General features: G+C 44.3%; 1 protein-coding gene across 4 annotated transcripts in view; it reads left to right on the forward strand.

The window, feature by feature from the left end:
• LOC102463874 (solute carrier organic anion transporter family member 4C1) overlaps window positions 1-23,924 on the forward strand; it is a 177,200-nt gene that overhangs the window by 121,627 nt on the left and 31,649 nt on the right. The window contains exons 13-14 of one of the 4 annotated variants that reach the window (XR_012904799.2): window positions 7,591-7,687; window positions 9,751-23,777. The exons of 1 other annotated variant lie outside the window; for it this stretch is intronic. Coding sequence is in view for 1 of the 3 variants with exons in the window: in XM_075932074.2 (XP_075788189.2) it covers window positions 7,591-7,595 (5 nt within the window). In the remaining 2 variants the exon portion in view is untranslated. Of the gene's footprint in view, window positions 1-7,590; window positions 8,787-9,750; window positions 23,778-23,924 lie in introns of those variants that run through there. 2 more of the 4 variants (XR_012904798.2, XM_075932074.2) reach the window with 2 other exon arrangements.

Raw genomic sequence — 23,924 nt, forward strand, 5'->3', positions numbered from 1 at the left:
AATAAGAATATCATGCGAGACCGTATCAAATGCCTTACTAAAGTTTAGGTATATGACATCCACCGCTTCCCCCTTATCCACAAGGCTCGTTATCCTATCAAAGAAAGCTATCAGATTAGTTTGGCATGACTTGTTCTTCACAAACCCATGCTGGCTATTCTCTATCACTTTATTACCTTCCAAGTGTTTGCATATGATTTCCTTAATTACCTGCTCCATTATCTTCCCTGGGACAGACGTTAAACTGACCGGTCTGTAGTTTCCTGGGTTGTTCTTATTTCCCCTTTTTATAGATGGGAACAATATTTGCCCTTTTCCAGTCTTCTGGAATCTCCCCTGTCTTCCATGATTTTTCAAAAATCATAGCTAAAGGCTCAGATGCTTCCTCTATCAGCTCCTTGAGTATCCTGGGATGCATTTCATCAGGACCTGGTGACTTGCTGACATCTAACTTTCCTAAGTGATTTTTAACTTGTTCTTTGTGTATCCTATCTTCTAAACTTCCCCTCTCTCTGCTTGTATTCACTACGTTAGGCACACCTCCAGACTTCTCGGTGAAGACCGAAACAAAGAAGTCATTGAGCATCTCTGCCATTTCCAAGTTTCCTGTTACTGCTTCTCCCTCCTCACTAAGCAGTGGGCCTACCCGGTCCTTGGTCTTCCTCTTGCTTTTAATGTATTTATAAAAGGTCTTCTTATTTCCCTTTATGCTTGTAGCTAGTTTGATCTCATTTTGTGCCTTTGCCTTTCTAATCTTGCCACTGCATTCCCGTGTTGCTTGCCTATATTCATCCTTTGTCTTGAGTAGGAGTAGAGAGATTTTTACCTCTGTCCATTAAAAGCTCTGTTATCTAGCATCCAATTAACCAAAACACTCAATTAGCAGGTATTTCTGATATCTCCCATAAAAAAGTTCATTTTAGTAACTGGTGCTAGTCTACTGCCCAGCATGTTATGCAAATGCATATTCTGTGCTCTGTTTTTATGCAAAAGAGGCAAAAGAGAAGCAAGCAAGCTGAAATCAGGGATTTATACAAAAAAGCAGCTTTCAGAGTATGTCATAGGCCCACAGTGGTCCCCAACATGATGCCCGCGGGCACCATGCCCGCCGTAACATCTGGGTGGCCCCGGCCCCGGGTGCACAGCACATGTGCCGTGCCGGCCCCGGGCGCAGTGCGTGTGGGCGGCCCCTGCCTCGGGCATGTGGCACATGCATGGTGCCAGCCCTGGGCGCGTGGGCGGCCCCTGCCCCAGCCACACAGCACATGGGTGATGCTGGCCCCAGGTGCGTGAGCGGCCCCTACCCCTGGTGTGTGGCACATGCGCGGAGCCTGCCCCACGTACAGGGTGTGTGGGCGGCTCCTACCCCCGGCGTGTGGCATATGCACGGTGCCGGCCCCAGGTGTGCGGCACATGCATGGTGCCAGCCCCAGGCATGTGAGCAGCCCCGCCTGCAGATGCCTGGCCCGTGAGCGGCCCCGCCCCGGGCGCCCGGCAGCCATGAATGGTTGGGGACCACTGATAGGGTTATTACAGATTCAGCTCAATCTCTTACACCTTCCGTGTCTACAATGATAATTGATGTTGATAATGATGATCCTGAAGCACTGCAAGGTGCTAAAGTACCTTTGAATCATCAAAGATTGAGAGGTAGCCGTGCTAGTCTGTAACTTTAAAAACAACTTTTAAAAACAGTGAAGTGGGTTTTGTCCACGAAAGCTCACGATACAGTAAACTTCCGATAATCTGGCACCTTTAGGGCTCAAGGGGTGCCAAATTATCAGATATGCTGGAGTACCGGAAGAGGGGCTATGAGCGGTCTGGGGTGGGGGTGGGGGGCTCGGCTGGGACCTGTGCAGTGTGGGAGAGGGTGGAGCTGCGGGACCAACCCGGCAGCACCCCAGCTGCTCTGCCCGTGGCTTCCCCAAGTCAGCTGCTGCTGAAACTGACCAGAGGCTGACTTGGTGAAGCCGGGGGCAGAGCAGCTGGGGTGCTGCCGGGTTTGTCCCACAGCGCCGACCCTCACCTGAGTGGCGCTGCGGGACAAACCCGGCAGCACCCCTGCTGCTCTGCCCCCAGCTTTCCCAAGTTAGCTGCTGCTGAAACTGACCAACGGCTGACTTGGGGAAGCCAGGAGCAAAGCAGCTCCAATTGTCCGGCTGGCCGGAGCACTTCCGGGTTCCAATTGTTGCCAGACCATCAGGAGTCCCGGACCACTGGATGCCGGACAATTGGAGTTTTACTGTACTATATAAAGTCTCTAAGGTGCCACAGGACTACTCGTTTTTAAAGAAAGATTGAATTATGTTCAATATAGTTTTAGTGTTAAGTGTATATTTAGTGATCTGGGTGTATGCCATGTGCTGCCCATAGTGATATATAGTATCATAAGATAGCGTACTGTATAGAAAAATGTATCTATATACTCCTAAATACTTTAAGGAACCATTCTTCAGTGTGATACTACTATGGATTGATCAGTACCTGGATGCTATTTTGTACTTTCATCGTTTTACTGTATTCTAATTCTTTGAAAATTGGTGTTCCACTGGTAAGGTATAACACTCAGTTAATCAGAATATTTGATTAACTGACACTCCCTGGACTCCCAATATGCCAGATAACCAAGCTTTTACTGTATTTTGCACTGGTATGACCACTGCTGGAATACTATGTGCATTCCTGGAATCTATAATTCAAGAAGGATATGGATAAATTGGAGCTGGTTCAGAGAAGTGTCATGACAATGATTAATGGATAAAAAAGCCTTATACTGATTGAGCTCTTAGAGTCTCTCTGTTTAGCTTAACTAAGAGAATGTTACATGGTGACTTCAACATGTAGTGCTTACAGAGTGTACTGAACAGGTACTTAATAATGGTCTCTCTCATATAGCAGAGAAAACTATAACATGATTTGATGGCTTGAAGCAGAAGCTAGATAATTCAGATTGGAAATTTTGAACAGTGAGTAATCAATCATTGTAACAATTTTCAAGTATGGTGGTGGATTCTTCATCACTGACAAATGTTAGAAAAACATCCAATCTTGATGCGCTCTGGAAATAATTTTTGGGGAAATTCATGGTTGGTGTTAAACAGAAATCAGATTAGATGATCACTATGATCCATTCTGGTCTTGGAATCTATGAAATCTTTCTTGTATTTAGTAAGGTTTCCCCTTCTTCAGCAATTTTACTATAAGACCTCTCTTGCACTGAGCAAGGTTCTTTTCTTCATTCCATACTCTATCAAAAAACATAAGAGAAGTCTAAAGGGTTGTTTCATCACTTGCTTTAAGCATCTCCCCAGTAATATTCTTTCCAGCTGTTTCCCACTTTTGAGTTTACTGGTGGTTTATCTAACTTTTTCAATTATAGCATCTTAAATCAAAATCAAATTCTTGTGGCAGTTCTTCATCACATATTTCTAGCAATTTGATTCAGCTTGGTCTATTTAAAACAGACTGCCAGTGTTCTGCACATCTTTTGTTTTTGTTTTGTCCTAATAGGGCCTCCAGGACTGCTAGCATTTCCTATTAGCTGTTTGCTTGTCTTACACAAAGTTGTAAGGTCATCTCTTTGACTAGTGTCTGCAGCCTCTTGAGATTTTTCTATGAATATATGCCCTTTCATCTCTTTTTAACACTCTTGATTCTTATAACTAGAGTTCTGTATTCTTCTTGCCACTTGCTTGCCTCTTCACGTCTTGGTATTGATGAGGTGAGGGGGTTTTTTTTGTTTGTTTTTGTTTTTTTGCTTTACACTTCTCTTTTTCCATTGTTGCTGGAAAAATAGCATTACTAATCCATTTTTGCTTCTTAGATTTGTTTTTTTTTTATTAGAACGGCAATGTGCTTTCAAGATAGCACTCTCCATTTTCCTGCAGAATATCAATATCTTGGTTTTCTCCAGTTGATTGCATTAGAACACTGGATTTCACTTATTTGTTTGAGTTTTTCAATTTTGTGCTGTTGATTCATGGATTTTTATCCTCATTAATCTTTTTAATTTGATAATCAATTTAGTGTATATAGGTTATGGTAATTAGCTACACCTTCTTTCCAGTATCCATGTACATCTGCCAATGAGTTGAAAACATGCTCAAAATGGAGAAGTGGTCTATTTTTTTGTAGTACCATCTGAGGAATTCAAAATTGCTTTATGGACTTCTTTATTAGTAAATATTGTTCCTCTATCGCTAAGCTTTTCACAGTTATCATTTCCACTAAGCAGTCACCATTTACTTGAATGTTCGAATCCCAGCTGTGCTTGCCTATAATTTTATCCACCCATTATTTTACTTCCAACCTTTGCATTAAAATTGTTCATAGTCACTATATCATACTTTGGAATAGGCAAATCCGCGAGGGATTTAAATATCCCCCGCGGCATTTGCATTAACATGGCTGCCGCTTTTTTCCGGCTTGGGGAAAAGCCGGAAAAAAGCACCAGTCTAGACGTTATTCTCTGGAAAATAAAGTCTTTTCCGGAGGATTTCTTATTCCTACTTTCAAGGCAGATTTGCCTATTCCAAAGTGCTACATTAGCATCCCTTTTCCAGAAAGGGGTGCCAATGTAGACGTAGCCATAATGTTGACAAGGCCTTGTTTTTCTGGGCCCAACAATAGTAACTTGACTCAGGAAACATGTTTCAAACTTAGTCAATGATCTCTGTTAGTTTTGTCTGACAAGGTGTAAGAAGTTTGATGGGAGTGTCCAAATTAGAAAAACTAAGGCCAGGTCTATACTAGATCTGGAAGGTCAGCTTAATATATGCAACTCCAGCTACATAAATAATGTAGCGGGAGTCAATGTACTTTAAGTTGATCTTGGCATCCTCTTTGCAAGGAATACCGGTGCAGATTGGGGGTGCCCTCAGTGTTCAATTTAGTGGGTCCTTACTAGATCCACTAAAAATTGAACACCAGAAAATTGATCTCTGGTATGGTACGTAAAGACATGGCCTAAGTAAATAGAGTTTTGTTTCTGCTGTGGGGGCCCTGAGAAAGGTGATAGTATAAGAAATAGGCTTATTTTGTGGAGAGGGAGGAATCAGGGCAGTATTCTGGGGAGAGTAAGTGAGCGTGAAGTGTTTGTGTAATCTATTGAACTTGCAATCTTTTGTCCAAAGAGCAGCAGACATTCTTGATTATCAGTTAACTGTTGTTGCTATTCCTTTTGGCTTGCCAATAGATGTCTCTGTTGTTTCTGCTAAACACGCAATCTTATTCTGCATTGGATGGAAAGTTAAGTTCTTTGGAATTCAGAGCTTAGACTGCAGCAGTCACAAAAACAAGAACAAAAACTCTATTGTGAGAGGTATGACTATTGTCTTTTGTCAGGCTGTTTTCCATTCTTGCAGCATTAACTGCTTTTTTGTTGACGCACTAAATTCAAATATAGTTAGTTACTATTTTTTTGTATTATGAATCTCTTGCAGAATTTTATCTCTCAGAAAAGGCACACATGCACATCATGGTGAATTTTAACAATTTTCATATTGTGTATACTTAGTGGCATTTTTATACAAAAATCCCAGGGCATATGGGTTCAGAATTCTAAATATAAATAAGTATGCATACTCAGACCAGAATTTGTACTAGCAAATGGGAAACTTTTTAGGAGTGTGTGTAATAAAGAAATTGACTCTCTGGGCTGAAAATAAAGTTTGAGGGAATTAACTGTTATTTTGTAGTGAAAGACAATATAAAAATGTACAGATATCTTTTACTTTGAGGTACACATATAGGCCAGTGAAAAATTCACTTCTAAATAATCGAGGCCAATCTCCTTTTTTGAAAAAATTAGAGAGCCATACATACCTATGCTTGTCTGCTATTGTACATGCACTCACTGAAAGTCCACATGCAGGTAATGCATATGTAACTGAGTTAAAAATGCTTACCCATGGCTGATTCTCCATTTTGCAGACATGCCTGTGGTAAATAGATGTACAAAAGCAGAGTCTAAGGATTGCATGCACAATGTATGACCTGTAAGACCTTTCTTAAAAGATGTGCTTGCTCAGAATATCTCTCAGCACAACTCTTGGTTAGAGTTAGAGCTCATGTATATGGGTAGTGTCAAACAAACAAAGATCAAGATATTAGATCCCTAACATTAAGATTCTAAATCTTTACTAAAGTTTCTATCTATGAATTTAGGATGTTAATTTGAGACATCCACTTCTGAAAATCTTGGCCTTGGATTGTTTTGTGTTGAAAGGAAGAGCGTAAGACAGAATTTAATTGGTATATTTAGGATTAAACGTGAAAGCTGTTTAAACAGTCACTGTTAGTTAGATTTGGCTAGTGTCTTCAGGGATACTTCACCACATCTTCAGTGGTGTAGCCCCATTGAAAGGATATGGTGATCTATAAAATTTAAAAGAAGCATGATAAAGGTATGACACAGATTCACCCTAGGGTAGAGAAGAGTAAAGGAGAATCAAGCTAAAATGGGTATAAACTAATAATCTAATCATCTACATTTTTTAGATTCACACTTTTTTGGGCTAGTCTAAGAAATTGGGCTATGGATAGGGGAGAGAGTTTTCAACAGCCAACAAAGTTAGCTAGTAACAGCTGAAAAATGGTGCATTTATATTTGTGCATTAAAGAAGCAGCTTTGATTGAAATACGTCGGGACAATAGAATCTAAATTCTGAGTGAGAAACAGAGAGTTGCCAGTGTCTTTCAATTATTGCTTAAGATAATCAACCCAAACCTATTCACTTCTAATTAGGTTACGTCATACCCATCACCACACAGTGGTATGTTCTCTTCATCACTTCTCATGTTACTTACCTGATCTTAAATTAGATGTATTTGTTTATATAATTTAAATGAGGCACTTTTTTTTAGACCAGCATTGCACTGATTACCTCATTCAGCCATTTTTTTCAGGTCCACATGGGACATCAAAACTCTAAAACAAGAAGTTCAGACATCAATCTCTGATATGCTAGATTTTTCAATCTGTAATTAATAGACCGAAGACCCAGTATTTCACAACTTACACTTGTTTCACTATGGGCGGATGTAATGCAAACAGTGACACAATGCTCTTGAGCTGGGATAATTTGAAATGAGGTTAGTTCCGAATTAATATGCTTAGGGTTGGGTTTTGTGTGTGTGTGTTCAGCATTTTTTGTTACTCACATGTATTATCCACATTTGCCTAGCTGAACTCCTTCTACGTCATTTTTCTGATTTTTCTTTGCTCGTGATTGTAATAGGGTAGCTGTCCTTATGTTTGTTCCCTTTTCCATGAATGAAACAAAATGATGAAGTGCTTAAAATTTAAGCTGGAGGAAAAATAGATATTTTTGTATACTGACAATTAGGGATATTTTGTAACTTGTGTTTCAGAAGTGTTGACAAACTTATATTTTTGGATTATTTCTAATTGAAGTGATTCAGTTAATGTGACAAGAATTTGCAAAATGTTGGTGTTGCCAAATCTGTATTGTCCGCTAAAATGTTTTCTGCATGAAAATGTTGCCTAGCTTTATTTAAAATGGCAGACAGGTCAAGCTCCACGATCCTTAGTAGCATAAATCTTGTCCTTTTTCTCTTTTTTAACTGCAGACTAACCAGAAGAATAGCAGTAAAAGATTCTGCAGCAAATGAAACAGTCTGAGTTACAGATAACACAGACTCCAAGACACCAAGCTAATTACCTACAGTACGTGAATTGAAGCAGTTCTAGTGAGATATTGGTGAATAAGCATATTAAAACAGCTATAATAGGAGACATGAAATGAGAAAAGAAACGAGGGGTGAAAATGTAATGTATGAAAGGAAATTCATACAGGAGATTAAGAAAGTGTGCATGGCTATTGTTTCATTCTCAAAGTCAAAGATCTTCATTTTTTAAGATGTTTTAAGGCATGTTGTAAGGCAGTTATTTATATCTAAGGGAATACAAGCAAACACAGTTGGTTGAACTGAGGCTGAACCCCTCCTTCTCAGCTCTGGAAATGCATTAGATACAATATAGATATCATAGTGCGTAATGTGATAACTAGGAGAGAGAAGAAGCTAGATTTGTCAAGAAGTTTCATTTTTTGGTGCTGTAAAGGTGATTTAAAAATTTGTAGAGCTGCATTTTTCATGGACACACAACTGTGGTTCCAAGTTAATATTTCAACATTGCCATCAGGTGATGAGTTCACATGATGTATTTTTCTGCTAACAGAGCCTACTTTTTCTGTACATTTCAGTGGAGTTATTTAGGAATTGCTCCTGGGTGTGTGTGTGACTTTCTTCTCTCTCTCTCTCTCTCTCTCTTTTATAATATGAAACAATAGCATACTGAATTATTCTCCCCTTTGGCTAAGTTCCTGCATTTTCCTTCCTTTGACCCAGAAATGATTTCTGTTTATCCTCTTGTGCATTAATTAAAGTCTCTCTATTGTTGTCATACATTCTTGTATCCTTCTTGGCCAAATGCATTCTTCAATATCTTTGTAAACTTCAAATGTATCTATATACTTGCAAAGCTGTCTCCTATCAACTGGATACCAAATTTAAAATTTTTATTTTAGTCATGGATATTATAACCACTGCCTGTTTGGGGGTTCAAAACAAGTTTTAAATCCAAACATCTAAGATAATTTACAATCTACTATTTCTCTGCTGGTAAACTTAATACTATTAAATAAACAGACCAAATAAATTCAGCCAAACAGTATTTTTATTAGTTCTTTTTGATAGTGCCTATTAAAAATATGCTCTAAGCTGTGCCAGATAAAAAGAAAAAAAAAAAGCAAAGACCCATCTAAACAGCTTGCCGTCTTGGGATTTGATCCTGGAAATATAAGGATATGTCTACACTACCCTGCTAGTTCGAACTAACGGGGTAATGTAGGCATACCGCACTTGCAAATGAAGCCCGGGATTTGAATTTCCCGGGCTTCATTTGCATAAGCGGGGAGCCGCCATTTTTAAAACCCCGCTGGTTCGAACCCCGTGCAGCGCGGCTACACGGGGCTCGAACTAGGTAGTTCGAACTAGGCTTCCTATTCCGAACTACCGGTACACCTCGTTCCAACTACCTAGTCCGAACTACCTAGTTCGAGCCCTGTGTAGCCGCGCTGCACGGGGTTTGAACCAGCGGGGTTTTAAAAATGGCGGCTCCCCGCTTATGCAAATGAAGCCCGGGAAATTCAAATCCCCGGCTTCATTTGCAAGTGCGGTATGCCTACATTACCCTCCTAGTTCGAACTAGGAGAGTAGTGTAGACATACCCTAAGTGTTTAAACTCTTAAAGATCCCTATTGGACTCAATTGAAGTGTTGACAGACTTACAGGTGAGCATGTGAATAAGAATTTGTAGGATCAGGCCATAATATATGAGTCCTGCAGACTGCTGAAGTGAGGCAGGATCTGCTAGTCTGGAGCAGGCGACCGCTTCAGGGGGACGGACGGATGGACGGACACACACACACACACACACACACAGGTTTGAATAAATATAGTAGTGTGTGAATCTGGGAGCAGCTTTTCATTTTTATATGTGAGAAAACTGCCTTACATGTACAGCAGTCTAAAAGGACTAATTTTCATTTCTGACATTCTTAGACAACTTTGAATGTATTTTGGGAGAAAATTTTACTTTCTACAACATGTGTTCCAGATATTAACAGAGATTAAATCTTCTAAGTGCAAACCCTGGAAGCTACATTTTTACATTAGTTGTTTGAAAAGTTTTTATCTAGTTCTTTCTTCTCTTTTCTTCTTTATTAGGCATGTCTCTGAAGGAGTATCTTGGCGAGTCTGCAGAACTGAAGCTATTGCCTAATTTAGGTTCTTTTCCATAAAAAGCACAAAGATTACTTTAAAATATTGTAATTTTTGTTTCTGTGCTAATTTGGCAAAATTTGAAATTGTACAAAAGGGCAAAATGCAGCTGACAAAATTCCACCTTTGCTGAACTGGAAAACTATATGAGGTCATGCATACACTACAGGAGCAGGAAGGCATCAAGTCTTTCAAGCCTTACCTAATTCTTTTGTTCTCATCTGCCAATTATTTCAAATACTCAGGTGGACATTATCCTTTAGAATCTTCCATTTTGTGTCTGGATTTGTAACATCTGCAGTCTGAAAATCTAACAGGGATGAACATGCTCCAGACTAGTTAATGAAATGAACCTAAGGAGTGGTACTAAATGGTGAGATTATTAGGGCCTGCACTCTGAATATCTTAGCTATAAGTGATTCTTTCAATAGCATTTAAGGGAGAATCCCCCAAATTAGCTACTACCAGCTACAGCTGAGAGTGCAGCATGTAAATCAGGGTTGTCCTTTGTCTCCCTACACAGAGGGACCTTCATGAGTAGCAGGGCTAATGGCCTCCTTTCTCCCTCCGTATGGAACAAAACAATCTTGGGAAAACACATATGCTCATGACTTCTTTCCCACAGAACTGGATCTAGTAGTAAATTTTGGGTTTCTGCCCTCATATGTATTCAAAGAGACCATCATTAGACCTAGCAGCTTCCTTACCTCACTGGGAATAGTAGCTGGGAGAGCTTTCTATGTTTTCTGAAACATGGATTAAAGACTCTTTTTTGTTCCTGGCTTCATTTTTCCCCATCCTACTATTGCAGCCACCCAACTTCCCTCTTCCTGCTTACACTCATCCTACTTTTCTGCCTCCCTCCCCATTGTTGACTTCTAACTTTACCTCCCTCTTTCTTCCTCTACCCTAATGTGACCTTCAATGCTTGCCCACCTCCCATGTCAATTTGACTGCATGAATAAAACAAAAATGCAATCAAAGATTTAAGAACATTTGGAACTGATATGGCATACATCCCTTTGTTCACTTGCTTGTGTAAGATGAGAGCACCTCCATCTGTGTCTTTTGTACTTTCATAAAGTAAATTTTTCAAGTCAGGGATTTTGCTTCCTATATATTTGTGTTCTCAATCTTAGGCTTGTGAGAATTACTGCTGAATACATGGTAAATGATAGGACTTAAGAACATGCTCATTTGCCCAATCCATCACTATGTCTATGTATGTAAGCAAAATAGCTCAAATTCTCTACGGCACTGAGATTTAGTTGGCATAGGAATAGGGGGAATAACCCCAGGAGGCATACAGCTGAGGCACCCTGATTTGAGTCTCTGCCCTGTCCCTGACAAAGGTTACAGCTGTCTGAGGAAGCAACTCACAAGATTATAGAAACATACCTCAGGTGAAGGAAAATAAACGGAAAAAAGGAAAATAAGGACAACTCAGGAAATTATTTACCAGTCAGATGAACTTCTGTACCTGGAAAGGAACAAATATAATTAAGGAATCAATTTGCAAACACCTAGAAGATTAGTAATAGAATGGATTTTTCAAGAACAAATCATGTCAAATCAACCTGACCACTTTCTCTGCAGGGTAACATGCCTTTTGGGTAGGAAGCACTAGATGTAGTATGTCTAGACTTTAGTAAGGTTTTTGATACAGTCATGCATGACCTTCTCATTAACAAACTAGGGAAATACAACCTAGATGGATCTTCTATTTGGTGGGTGCATAATTATCAATGTTTCTCAGTCATGCTAGAAGGGCATAATGAGTGAGATTCATCAGGAATCAGTTCTGGGTCTGGATTTACCCAGTGTTTTCATCATTGATTTAGATAAAGGCACATTTATAAAGTTTGCAGATGTCACCAAGCAGGGAGGGGTTGCTAGTAATCTGGAAAACAGGATTATAATTGAAAAATGACCTGGACAAACTAGAGAAATGGTCTGAGGAAAATAGGATGAAATTCAATAGGGACAAATGCAAAGTACTTCCTTACAGTTAGTAAGGAACAATGAGTTGCACATGTATAAAAGGGGAAATGCCTGTCAAGGAAGGAGTACTGTGGGAAGGGATCTAGAAATCATAGTGGACCACAAGCTAAATATGAGTCAACAGTGTAAAACTGTTGCAAAAGAAATGAACATCATTCTGGGATTAGCAGAAATGTTGTAAGTAAGAGACAAGAAGTAATTCTTTCATTCTACTCTGCACTGATTAGACCTCAATGGAAGTATTGTGTCCTGTTGTGGGCACCACATTTCAGGAAAGATGTGGAGCTATTGGAGAAGGTCAAAAGAAGAGCAACAAAAATAATTAAAGATATATAGAAAACATAATCTGTGAGATACTGAAAGAATTGAGTTTGTCTGCAAAAGAGAAGACTCAGAGGGGACAGAGCACTTTTTCAAATACCTAAAAGGTTGTTACAAGGAGGAAGGAGGAAAATTATTTTCCTTAACCTCTGAGAATAGAATAAGAAGCTTAAATTGTAGCAAGGGGGTTTAGGTTGGACATTAGGAAGAACTTCCTGTCAGGGTGGTTAAACACTGAAATAAATTGCCTAGGGAGGTTGTGGAATCTCCGTCACTGGAGATATTTAAGAGCAGGTTAGACAAACACTCATCAGGGATGATTTAGATCAGGAGTTGGCAACCCACGGCATGTGTGCCATAAGTGGCACGTAAACCAATTTTCACTGGCACATGAGCCTCCCCGCTGGACCTGTATACTAACCATATGGGACTATCCCAATTTTAACTGCCATTGCTTCTCCTCCCCTCTTCCTCCACAGAGCATATAGGCAGCTCCATTGGAGCTTTGCTGGTGGGCAGCCGGGCCAGCTTCTGGTCGTGTGCATTTTCCGGTCACTGTGCCACTCACTGCCCCACCAACATGCACTGTGCAGCCTCCTCTCTCCCCCAGCGGAAATGCCTCTGGCATGTGGGGCCCCTGGTCTGGCCATGCCTCTGCCTCCATCTCCAGGCTGCTTGTTGGTACCGCCACTGCTGCCATTGCTGCTGGGGATGGGGGGAACCTCTGCATCTTCAAGCTGTTGCTTCATCTCCGGCAGAGGCCACGCAGAGCTCAGCTGGGGTGCTGTGGAGTGGGGCATGCTTGCATTCTTTTTGCTGCCGCTCTCTCTGCCCCTCACTACCCCACTGGGGGAGTGGCAATGAACTGGGTCTGGTGGGGAAGGTTGGGGTTTCTTCACCCCCCTCGCCACTGTGCCTGGCTGCATGGAGAGGGGACAGAGCTCCCTCCCACTTTGCACCCTGCTAGAGGAATGGCAGTATGCTGTCCAGTGGCTTTCCCTGCTGCAAGAGGGTATGATGCCAGGTAAGCATCCCCCCTCATGCTCAGACCCCCACATCTCAATCCCGCTCACTCATTCCTCTTCCTCCACCAACACACTGCACACCCAGCTTGCTCCAATACCCTCCCTTGCTCCTGTACTCTCCCTTCTGGCCAGACACCTTACCCCCAGCCTGTTCCTGAACTCTCCTTGGCTCCTGTACCTTCCCGCTGGCCAAACCCCTACTCCAACCATGCTTCTGCATCCACCATTGCTTCTACAGTCCATCTTGGACAAAACACTGCATCCTCCCTTGCTCCTGCTCCCTCACCCTGGCCAGATGCCCTACTTCCAGCCTGCTTCTGCCTCCCACCCAGATCCTGTACCCCATCACTATTCCATACACTAGCAGCCCTGTCCCGCACACTGAATCCCTCGTTTTTGTCTCCACCCCAGAGACTAAGGAGGTCCATAAAATCCACTAAATCTGGAACCCCAGAAAAGTAAATCTGGCCTGTATGAAGCCCTGAATCTCAGTCCTCCCTGTCCCTTCCACTTGCCCTATGGAGCTGGAGCACTAGAGGAGTGGGGTGTCTCATTTGGGGGCCACATCAGAGAGGGTTGGGGGGTTTTGTGGTTTTTTTGCTTCTGACTTGTGTGGTCCCCAACTGATTTTTCTGAGTGTCAGTGGCCCCAACCCAAAGAAGGTTCCCCATCCCTGCCATAAATAAAAAAAAAATTGAAACCTTTTTTTGTAGGTCATAAATTAATATTTTACTTTGTTTAAAATGAAGTTTGATAAACTAACATGAGACAGTTAAAATGATTAATGATTAATAATTTAAATTAAACCATTCTCCCTAGCTGCAGCTGGTTCAGAAAATATGGTCCCTGAACCCAGCCTGACCCTCTCTTTGGCACACAGGTCTGTAAATAGAAGTAAATAAATTAAATCTTGGCACACCACTTCTGAGGGGTTGCCAACACCTGTTCTAGATGGTGCATGGTCCTGTCAAGAGTGCAGGGGACTGGACTTGATGACCTCTAAAGGTCCCTTCCATTCTCATAATTCTATGGTTGATTTGGTTTGTGAAATGTAGTAAAACGACAAAAGTGCTGGGATAAGAGATGATTTTGAAACTGTATACCAACAGTTTTAAAAAAAAGGCTTTATATATCTATTACTTTATCACAGAAAACATTGTCACTGTTGACATATTTTCCTAATTAGCTAATTAGTTTATCAAAAGAAATTATTTGAATTTATAAAATAACACTTCTGCCTGAGGAGACAAAAATCTTGTGCTCTCAGATTTAGCAGTTTTCCGAACACCAGTTTATCCATTTTCCTCTAAGTGCTGTTACCTAATAGTTTCCAGACGTTTTGCTGATTTCTTGCTTTTTAATGTTTTTGTTTTTCAGTACAGGCAGTCCCCGGGTTACGTACAAGATAGGGACTATAGGTTTGTTCTTAAGTTGAATTTGTATGTAAGTCGGAACTGGTACATATTGTAGGGGAAACTCTAGCCGAACATTTCTCCAGAGCTCACTTTTATTCTCCCACACTTCACTTCCCTCAGTCCTTTATTCTCAAGCTGAGGTGTCTGCTGAGAAAAGCCACTCCATGTCTCCCTGGTCTGCTGGGGGAAGAGGAGGGGCGCTAGCTTCGCGTCTCCCTGGTCTGCTGGGGGGAAGCAGCTAGTGCGGGGTTGCCTCACCCCGTTTGTAAGTAGGGATCCGATGTAAGTCGGATCCATGTAACCCGGGGACTGCCTGTGCCATACAGTTACATTTGTGTTTTTTTAATAACTGATGCCCAAATGAAGAATCAATTTAAATAACTTCCTCAAACAATGTAGCAATTTTGGTAGAGACATAAGTGTAGTTTCAGTACTTTAAATATAACATTTTAAGAAGTGAAGTAGGTAGCCTAGTTACAGAAGAATATCCTGACTGCTCTACTATAGCACCCGTTCTTCTTCGAGTGGCCCCGTGGGTGCTCCACTCCAAGTGTCGGGTCCATCCCGGTGCTACTGATCAGGAGATTTCATAGCCATATCGGGCCAGACCGCGCATGCTCCCTGTGCCTGCTGGTCATTTGCGCCCTTTCTAACGTGAGCAGTTCGGCCCCCCCGCCAGTTCCTCTCAACCATCCTTGGTTGCTGATGGGAGCTGGTGATCTCTCTTCGGTCGTTTAACATTTCTCTGAAAAAAACCTAACATGTAAATAGTTAAAATTTTTAGTGTTAGTTAGTTGTTAGTCTTGGTTTATTTAGTCTTCAAAAAAAGAAAAAGAAAAGAAAAAGAAGATCGTTTTGGTCAGTTACGCGCTGAAACGTTTTTTCTCATCAGTTTCACCGCCATGTCTGGATCACCCGGCTTCAAGCTGTGTGCTCAGTGTAAAGAGGCAATACCCGCTTCTGACGGACATGCACTCTGGATTTGTTGCCTGGGGGAGTCTCATGTTACTAGTAAATGTGCCCACTGCTGTAGGTTAACACCGAAGGCACGAAGAGACAGAGACTTACACCTGAAGCTCCTGCTATGTGACAAGGCTCTTCAGCCATCACACACTCCACAGCAGGAGTCACCGCAACCCCCAAGACGAAGGGCATTATCCCCTGTGGTAGTGGGAGCAAAGAAGAAAAAAGCCTCCCCTGCCCGCTCCCTGCCAGCGGTTCCTCTGCCTCAAATAATCCAGGAAACCCAGGGTTTGCAAGATAGCCGGTCGGCGGCCAACTCAGTTTCACGGCCGCGATCCGATAAGCCGGGCAAGCCCCGCACGGAATCTGCCCCGCCGCTAGTCTCCCCTCTCCATAGGAAGCACAAGCAGGCGTCAACCCCTTCGGGGACCAAGCGGCCCCGGCTAATGGCGCTGACGGAGAGGGCACTGTCCCCGAAACATCAGGACACAAAAGGTTCAGCCCCGGAGTCGGCAGTCCGGGTGTTCACGGAGACGGTGCCACTTGCGGCTCCACAAGACCGAGTGCCCTCCGCACCGGACAGGAGATGGCACCGGGAAAGCCCTGCACTGCAAGGTGTGGACCTGGCGCCGGCAATGCGGCCGACACCGGCAGCAATCAGCAGTTCCGCAGCACAACCGGTGCCGCAAGAATTACCCGGCTCGGCACCGAGAGCACTCTTGCATTCTACTCAGCAGGCTATATCAACACTGCAAACAGGCTCTCCCCCCTCCCATGACTCAGACTCTACATCAGTGGAGGAGATCTATCGGAGCTCAGCAGGGGACTCCTCAGTTGTGAAGGGACACTCATCATCAGTCCCTACAAAAGCAGATAGGAAGTTGGTCCCTAGGGATCATTCACTGTCTCCTTCTCCTATGCTTTCAGCAGACCCTTCCCCACCCAACCCCATTATCCAATATCAGGAAGGGGACCTTACCCTCCGAGGCATAGATCTTCGCATTTCCCGTGACGAAGATCTCACCATTATTACAGATACACATCTTGCTCTACCTGTTACCCCACTCCAAGATTTCACCATTCTAGACATGGGAGTAGATACGCTTCCAGAAGGTCATCTCCTGATTATGACTATCGTAATCACAGGAGTTATTACACAGGGAGGCAGGACAGGTCACAGTCCCATTCTTATTCGTGTTGCTGCCGCCAGTCCGCTTATAGACGCTGCTCACCACCTGTCTTGGACCACCAACCACCGTGGTTACCCGGACCCCCTCCTTTTGCACCTTCTGTGTCGGTCCTGTCAGAACCTGAAGAGGGTCAAATCTCGGACACGAATGAGCGGACGCCGCAAGCTTCCCTGCAGGATGCCCAGTCGTCTTCTCCTGATGACGCAGTTTTTGCAATGAACTCCTCACCACCAGATGATACCCGAAAGTTTCAAAACCTCTTCAAGAGGGTGGCACAATCACAGTGGGTTCAGTTAGTGGAGGTGCAAGGAAAACACTATAAGGGTATGTCTACACTACAAAGTTAATTCAAACTAACAGTCGTTAGTTCGAATTAACTTTCATAGGCGCTACACATACAAACTACTAGTTCGAACTTAATTCGAACTAGCGGAGTGCTTAATTTGAACTAGGTAAACCTCATTCTATGAGGACTAACGCCTAGTTCGAATTAAGTAGTTCGAATTAAGGGCTGTGTAGCCACTTAATTCGAACTACTTTGAGGCAAGCCCTTCCCAGCTTGCCCTGGTGGCTACTCTGGGCCAAGCCAGGGAAACTCTTCTGCCCCCCTCCTGGCCCCGGAGCCCTTAAAGGGGCACGGTCTGGCTACAATGCCCATGCCAGGTGCAAGCCTGCCAGCACCCAGCCAGCAGACCCTCCACCTGGCACGGCATGAGCCAGTCACCCGCTGCCACCCAGCCCTCCACCTCTTCCCAGGACCAGGCTGACAGCTCCCAGGAGCCTACCTGGGGCTGCAAGAGGCGGGCGTCCGCCTGGTCTAGTGCAGAGATCGTGGACTTCATCCAGGTTTGGGGGGGAGGCCTCCAACGTCCACAATCTCCGCACTAGGCACAGGAAAGTGGCTGTCTAGGGCAGGATAGCTGCCAGCCTGGCCACCAAAGGCCACATGCGAACCCAGGAGCAGGTTTGCATGAAAATCAAGTTGGTCCAGTGAGACCTCCGACCCTGAGCCCTGAGCTTGGAACGTAAGAACATAAGAATGGCCGTACTGGGTCAGAACAAAGGTCCATCTAGCCCAGTAGCCTGTCTGCCGACAGCGGCCAACACCAGCTACCCCAGAGGGGATGGACTGAAGACAATGACCAAGCCATTTGTCTCGTGCCATCCATCTCCAGCCTTCCAAAAACAGAGGCTAGAGACACCATTCCTACCCCCTGGCTAATAGCACTCCATGGACCCAACCTCCATGACTTTTTCTAGCTTATCTTTAAACTCTGTTATAGTTCTAGCCTTCACAGCCTCCTGTGGCAAGAAGTTTCACAGGTTGACCATTTGCTTTGTGAAGAACAACTTTCTGTTATTAGTTTGAAACCTGCTACCCATTCATTTCATTTGGTGTCCTCTAGTCCTTATATTATGGGAACTAATGAAGAACTTTTCTTTATTCACCCTCTCCACACCACTCATGATTTTATATACCTCTATCATATCCCCCCTCAGTCTCCTCTTTTCTAAGCTGAAAAGTCCCAGTCTCTTTAGCCTCTCTTCATATGGGACCTGTTCCAAACCCCTAATCATTTTAGTTGACCTTTTCTGGACCCTTTCCAAGGCCAAAACATCTTTTTTGAGGTGAGGAGAACACATCTGTACACTGTACTGAAGATATAGCGTATCATAGTTTTATACTTCCCCTCCTCCTCCTTCCCCTGTCTTCTCCCTTCCAGCTCCCTCCTCCCAGGTTTCCCCCTCCCCTCTCCCATCTTCTTTTCCCAGTCTCCTCAGAGGTTAATCCCCCCCCCCCCCGGCCCAGTTTTGTTAAAAAAAAGAGAGTTTCTATTTTTGAACACACGTGTCCTTTATTTTGTACATCAGGAAGGGGGGCTATGGAGGGGTAAATGGAAGGAGGTGAAGGAGGAATGGGGCACAAGCCCCCGATGGGGAGGACTGGGGTGGCTCTGCGGGCTCCTCAGAGTGGAAGCTCTCCTGCAGGGCTTCCTGGATCCTCACAGCCCCCTGATTGACCCCCCCGGATGGCAGCCTGCGGCAAGTGCAGCCGGGCTGATGGCCAAGTGCTGTGATGTGCCGAGTGTGGGCACTCAGGGCACTCCAAGCCAGGACTGCTTTGCTGTCCCTCATCGAGGTAGACAAGCAAGCGGGGAACCCTGAGAACTGTCTGTCTGGGGTGGGGGTCGGGTCCCGTTAAGCACAGCCCTCGGCTAGCCTGAGACAGCAGCTCCACACTCTAAGTCCTAACCAGATGCCCTGCTGGCACTGGTTCCGGTCAGCCTTAACTTCGGTTCATGGTCCACTCAATGTGGACATGCTAGTTTGAATTAGCAAAACGCTAATTCAAATTAGTTTTTAGGTCTAGATGCACTAGTTCGAATTAGCTTAATTCGAATTAACTAATTCGAATTAAGTTAGCTCGAATTAGTGCTGTAGTGTAGACATACCCTTTGTTACTAAAGAACTTGCACCCCAGACAACAATCTAAGGTGGCTCTACCACTAGACGATGCAATCCGGGAGCCAGACACAGAAATTTGGAATACGCCGGCTTCCACTACTCCATCATGTAAGCGAGCAGAGAAAAGATATTTTATATCTTCAAAGGGCACTGAGTTCCTTTTTACTCACCCTCAACCAAACTCGCTGGTGGTAGATGCAGCTTTGCAGAGGGCAAAAAAACCGCAAGTGAGGAATTCAGCAGCAGACAAGGATGCAAAGAGACTGGACATATTCGGAAGAAAAGTGTACTCCTCCTCAACACTTCTCCTCCGTATCACAAATTACGCAGCCTTACTTTCTAATCATAGTTTTGACAACATCGCAAAGTTATCGGAAATTGCTCAGAGAATTTCTGAAACCGACAAAATACTCCTCTGTTCTATACTACAGGAGGGATATGCATGTGCTAGAGCGGGTTTGCAAATTGCCATGGATGTGGCAGACACAGTGGCTCAAACAATTGCAACAGCATTTTCTATGAGAAGAGCTTCATGGCTTGCGACCGCTGCTGTACCGAAAGAGTTACAATCCAAGGTCGAGGATCTTCCATTCGACAGGATTAAGTTGTTTGTGGAGAAAACGGACGAGGTGCTCCACACGGGCAAAGATTCCCGAGCCACCTTATGTACTCTCGGGATGTACGTTCCACCTTTCCGCCGTAAGCGTACTTTCCCATTCCAAAGACGTTATGAGTACCAGTTTCGTAGACAGCAAAACCATCTGTATGAGCCAAACCAGTCCAAGTAGAGGACACAGCGCAGATTCCCTCAGTCATCTAGGGCGAATAACGCAATGACACCCAAGCAGCAGGTTTGACTCCCAGGTCAAGGGCACACCGAACATCCCTGTTCTAGTCAGACACACCAACCCCATTTTTCAACATCTGCTGTGACCCTACTACCATCAGTGGGTTGCCATATCATCGGACAGATGGGTCCTGGAAATTATAAAATCCGGACTCACGATCTCATTCACATCCCTTCCCCTCTCCACCCTGCCCCTTTTCAGGGACCCTTCTCATGAAGCCCTCTTACAATAGGAGGCATATCACCTGTTACGAACTGGAACGATAGAAAGGGTCCCGGACTGCTTCAGGGGAAAAGGGTTCAATTCGAGATACTTCCTAACTCAAAAGAAATCAGGGGGTTGGAGACCCATACTCAATCTACAAGGGTTAAACCGTTATCTGCGGAAGCAGCGATTCAAAATGGTGGCTCTGACTACGATCATTCCTTCTCTGGACACCAACGACTGGTTCACGGCCCTCAACCTCCAGGATGCCTATTTTCACATAGCCATACACTCTGCGCACAGGAGATTCTTGTGATTTGTTATAAGCAACGAGCATTTTCAGTATTGCTTCCTTCCGTTTGGGCTGGCTTCAGCTCCAAGAGTTTTCTTAAAGACCCTCACCGTAGTCGCCGCCCACCTTCGTCGCCTCGGAGTCATCATATTCCCTTAACTAGATGACTGTCTCATAAAGGGAACATCACGACAGGAGACGATGCAGATGCTTTCAATAGTCAGAGACACTTTCAACTCACTGGGGCTGATAGTAAACAAGCAAAAGTCCACGTTAGTTCCAACATAGAACATAAAGTTCATAGGAGCAGTTCTCGATTCTCGTGCGGCGAGAGCATATCTGCCCGGGGATAGATTCCAGGCAATAAAAGACCTGGTAAATCTTCTCTATAAAACTGCAACAGTTTCAGTGCATACTTGCCTACGCCTGCTTAGCCACATGGCTGCAGCCACCTTCGTCGTCCTGCACGCATGTCTCCATCTACGGAATCTACAGCACTGGCTGTCAACGGTATATGTCCCCACAAGACATGACATACACAAGTTATGTCTAAAGGTAGCCATCCTGCAGCAAAAAAAGCTTCAGGACCAGACTTCAAAGAGAAACTGCTAAGCTACAGTTCATCTTCAAGTTTGACACAATCAACTCTGGATTAAACGAAGACTATGAATGGCTTGCTAACTACAAAAGCAGCTACTCCTCTCTTGGAATTCACACCTCCAGATCAGCTTCTAGAAGTGGGCCTCATCCTCCTTGATTGGATCCACCTCATCATCTCCAGCCTGATTCTGGCCTGCATATTTATACCTACCTCTGGAAATTTCCACTACATGACGAAGTGGGTCTTTGCCCACGAAAGCTTATGCTCCTACACTTCAGTTAGTCTATAAGGTGACACAGGACTCCTCGCCACTTTTGCAGATTCAGACTAACACGGCTACCCCTCTGATACTATACACAAGTTAGTTACTCCTCCATCCCATGTGCACAGGTCCCTCCGATGGTAGATGGACCCATCAAACATCCTTGTGGGAGTACCGTTTCACCAAGCTCAGCCATCGGTTCAGTTAACATCGGATGCTTCTCTCATCGGGTGGGGTGCTCACATGGGCGAGGAGCACATCCAGGGACGATGGTCTCACACCGAAAGATGCCTTCACATCAACCAACTAGAGTTACGAGCAATCTTTCTAGCATGCAAACACTTCCTCCCCAGTCTGAGAGGCAAAAAAGTCAGGGTATTGACAGACAGCGTAGCGGCAATGTATTATATAAACAGACAGGGAGGAGCAAGATCACGCTCCCTATGCGCCGAAGCGGTACTGTACTGGACTTGGTGCATACAGAACAACATAATAATAACAGCATCGTACTTACCTGGCATAGCCAATGTCATTGCCGATTCCCTCAGCAGACGCTTACCCACAGACCACGAACGGGAGGTGAGGCAGGATGTACTTCAGAAGATCTTCCACAGATGGGGAACGCCTCTGGTAGATCTTTTTGCAATATCCATCAACAAAAAGTGTCGCCTTTTTTGCTCCAGAGCAGGAATCGGCAAAGGATCTCTCGGCGATGCACTCCTGATAAATTAGAAAAAGTCGCTCCTGTACACTTTTCCGCCATCAGTCCTCATTCCCAGAACATTACAGAAAATCAGGACGGAGAGGGCGACGGTAATTTTAATAGCACTAGCTTGGCCGAGGCAAACATGGTATCCGTTCTTACACAAAATGTCGCTGCAACCACCATGGTCTCTGCCCTTGTACCAAGATCTCTTCTCTCAAGACCAGGGATCTCTCCTTCATCCCAAACTAGAAACATTGCATTTGATGGCGTGGTTCCTGACTGGCTTAGACTAGATGAAAAGCTTTGTTCAGATCAGGTCAGGTCCATATTGATGCATAGTAGAAAGGCATCTACGCGAAATACTTACTTGGCAAAATGGTGCAGATACTACGACTGGTGCCTCCAGAATAATGTTCAACCATTGTCTTCTCCTTTACACCAAATTCTCGAATACATTCTTCACCTGAGAAACTTGAAGCTTTCTCTAGCATCCCTCAGAGTTCACTTGGCAGCCATCAATGCCTTCCATTACCCAATACAGGGTTCTTCAGTGTTCTCTCACCTGACGACTAGACGTTTCCTCAAAGGCATGATTAATATAAGCCCACCTCAAAGGCCACCTCCGCCTTCGTGGAACCTCGACCTGGTACTCGACACAATTATGTATCCTCCATTTGAGCCTCTAGCATCTGTACTCTTACAGATGTTAACCATGAAGACCATCTTCTTGCTCGCAATTACATCAGCACGTAGAGTTAGTGAGCTAGGGGCGATAATGACAAATCCTCCTTTTACTTCTTTCTTGAAGGAGTCGGTGACTTGACGATTGCACCCAGTGTTCATACCCAAGGTCTCTTCGTCATTTCATATCAATGAACCGATCATCCTGCCTTCCTTTTACCCTAAGCCACAAGCCTCAACGAAGGAGGCCCTGCTGCATACGCTGGATGTAAAGTGCGCTCTTTCCTTTTACATAGACAGAACCCAACAGTGGAGACAAACAGACTCCTGATATCAACAGCTCACTGATCTAAGGGAGCTGCACTCTCCACTCAGTGCATTGCCAAGCTTATCACCTTATGCATTACCACATGCCATTCCATTCGGGGTAGACCCTTGTCTTCTCAGCCACGAGCTCACTCGACCAGGGCAGTGGCAACTTCTACTGCCTTCGCCAGAGGAGTTCCATTAGCAGACATTTGCAGGCCAGCCACATGAGCTTCCAGCTCTACATTTATGAGACATTACACTATAGTGCAAAGATGGGCGGCGGACCATGCAGTAAAACCACAGTAAAACCTAATTGATCCAGAGCGCTCCTTGTTCCAACAACTGCTATACAGTCACCTGGAGTGGAGCATCCACGGGGCCACTCGAAGAAGAAGAGGAGGTTACTCACCTTGTGTAGTAATGATGGTTCTTTGAGATGGGCCCTGTGGTGCTCCCCGCTCCGGGGTTGTTTCTCTCTCTTTCTCGTTTCAGAGACCGAGTGGTGAGAGGAACTGGCGGGGGGGCCGAACGGCGTACGTTAGAAAGGGTGCGAATGACCAGCAGGCACAGGGAGCATGCGCGGTCCAGCCCAGTATGGCTATGAAATCTCCCGATCAGTGGCGCCGGGATGGACCCTGGAGTGGAGCACCCACCGGGCCCATCTCGAAGAACCATCGTTACTACACAAGGTGAGTAACCTCTTCTTTTCCAACTAATATGATTGTGCTCTTCAGTAGATGTCTAAACTAAGGAGGGGGTCAAACCCTGCTTTGGTTTTTTGCTTGACTAGCATTTTAAACACACATCTATTTTGGTGAGCAACAAAGGACCCTCAG

The sequence above is a fragment of the Pelodiscus sinensis genome, chromosome 6 (genome assembly GCF_052426305.1).
Source record: "Pelodiscus sinensis isolate ZL-2025 chromosome 6, ASM5242630v1, whole genome shotgun sequence".
Lineage (NCBI taxonomy): Eukaryota > Metazoa > Chordata > Testudines > Trionychidae > Pelodiscus > Pelodiscus sinensis.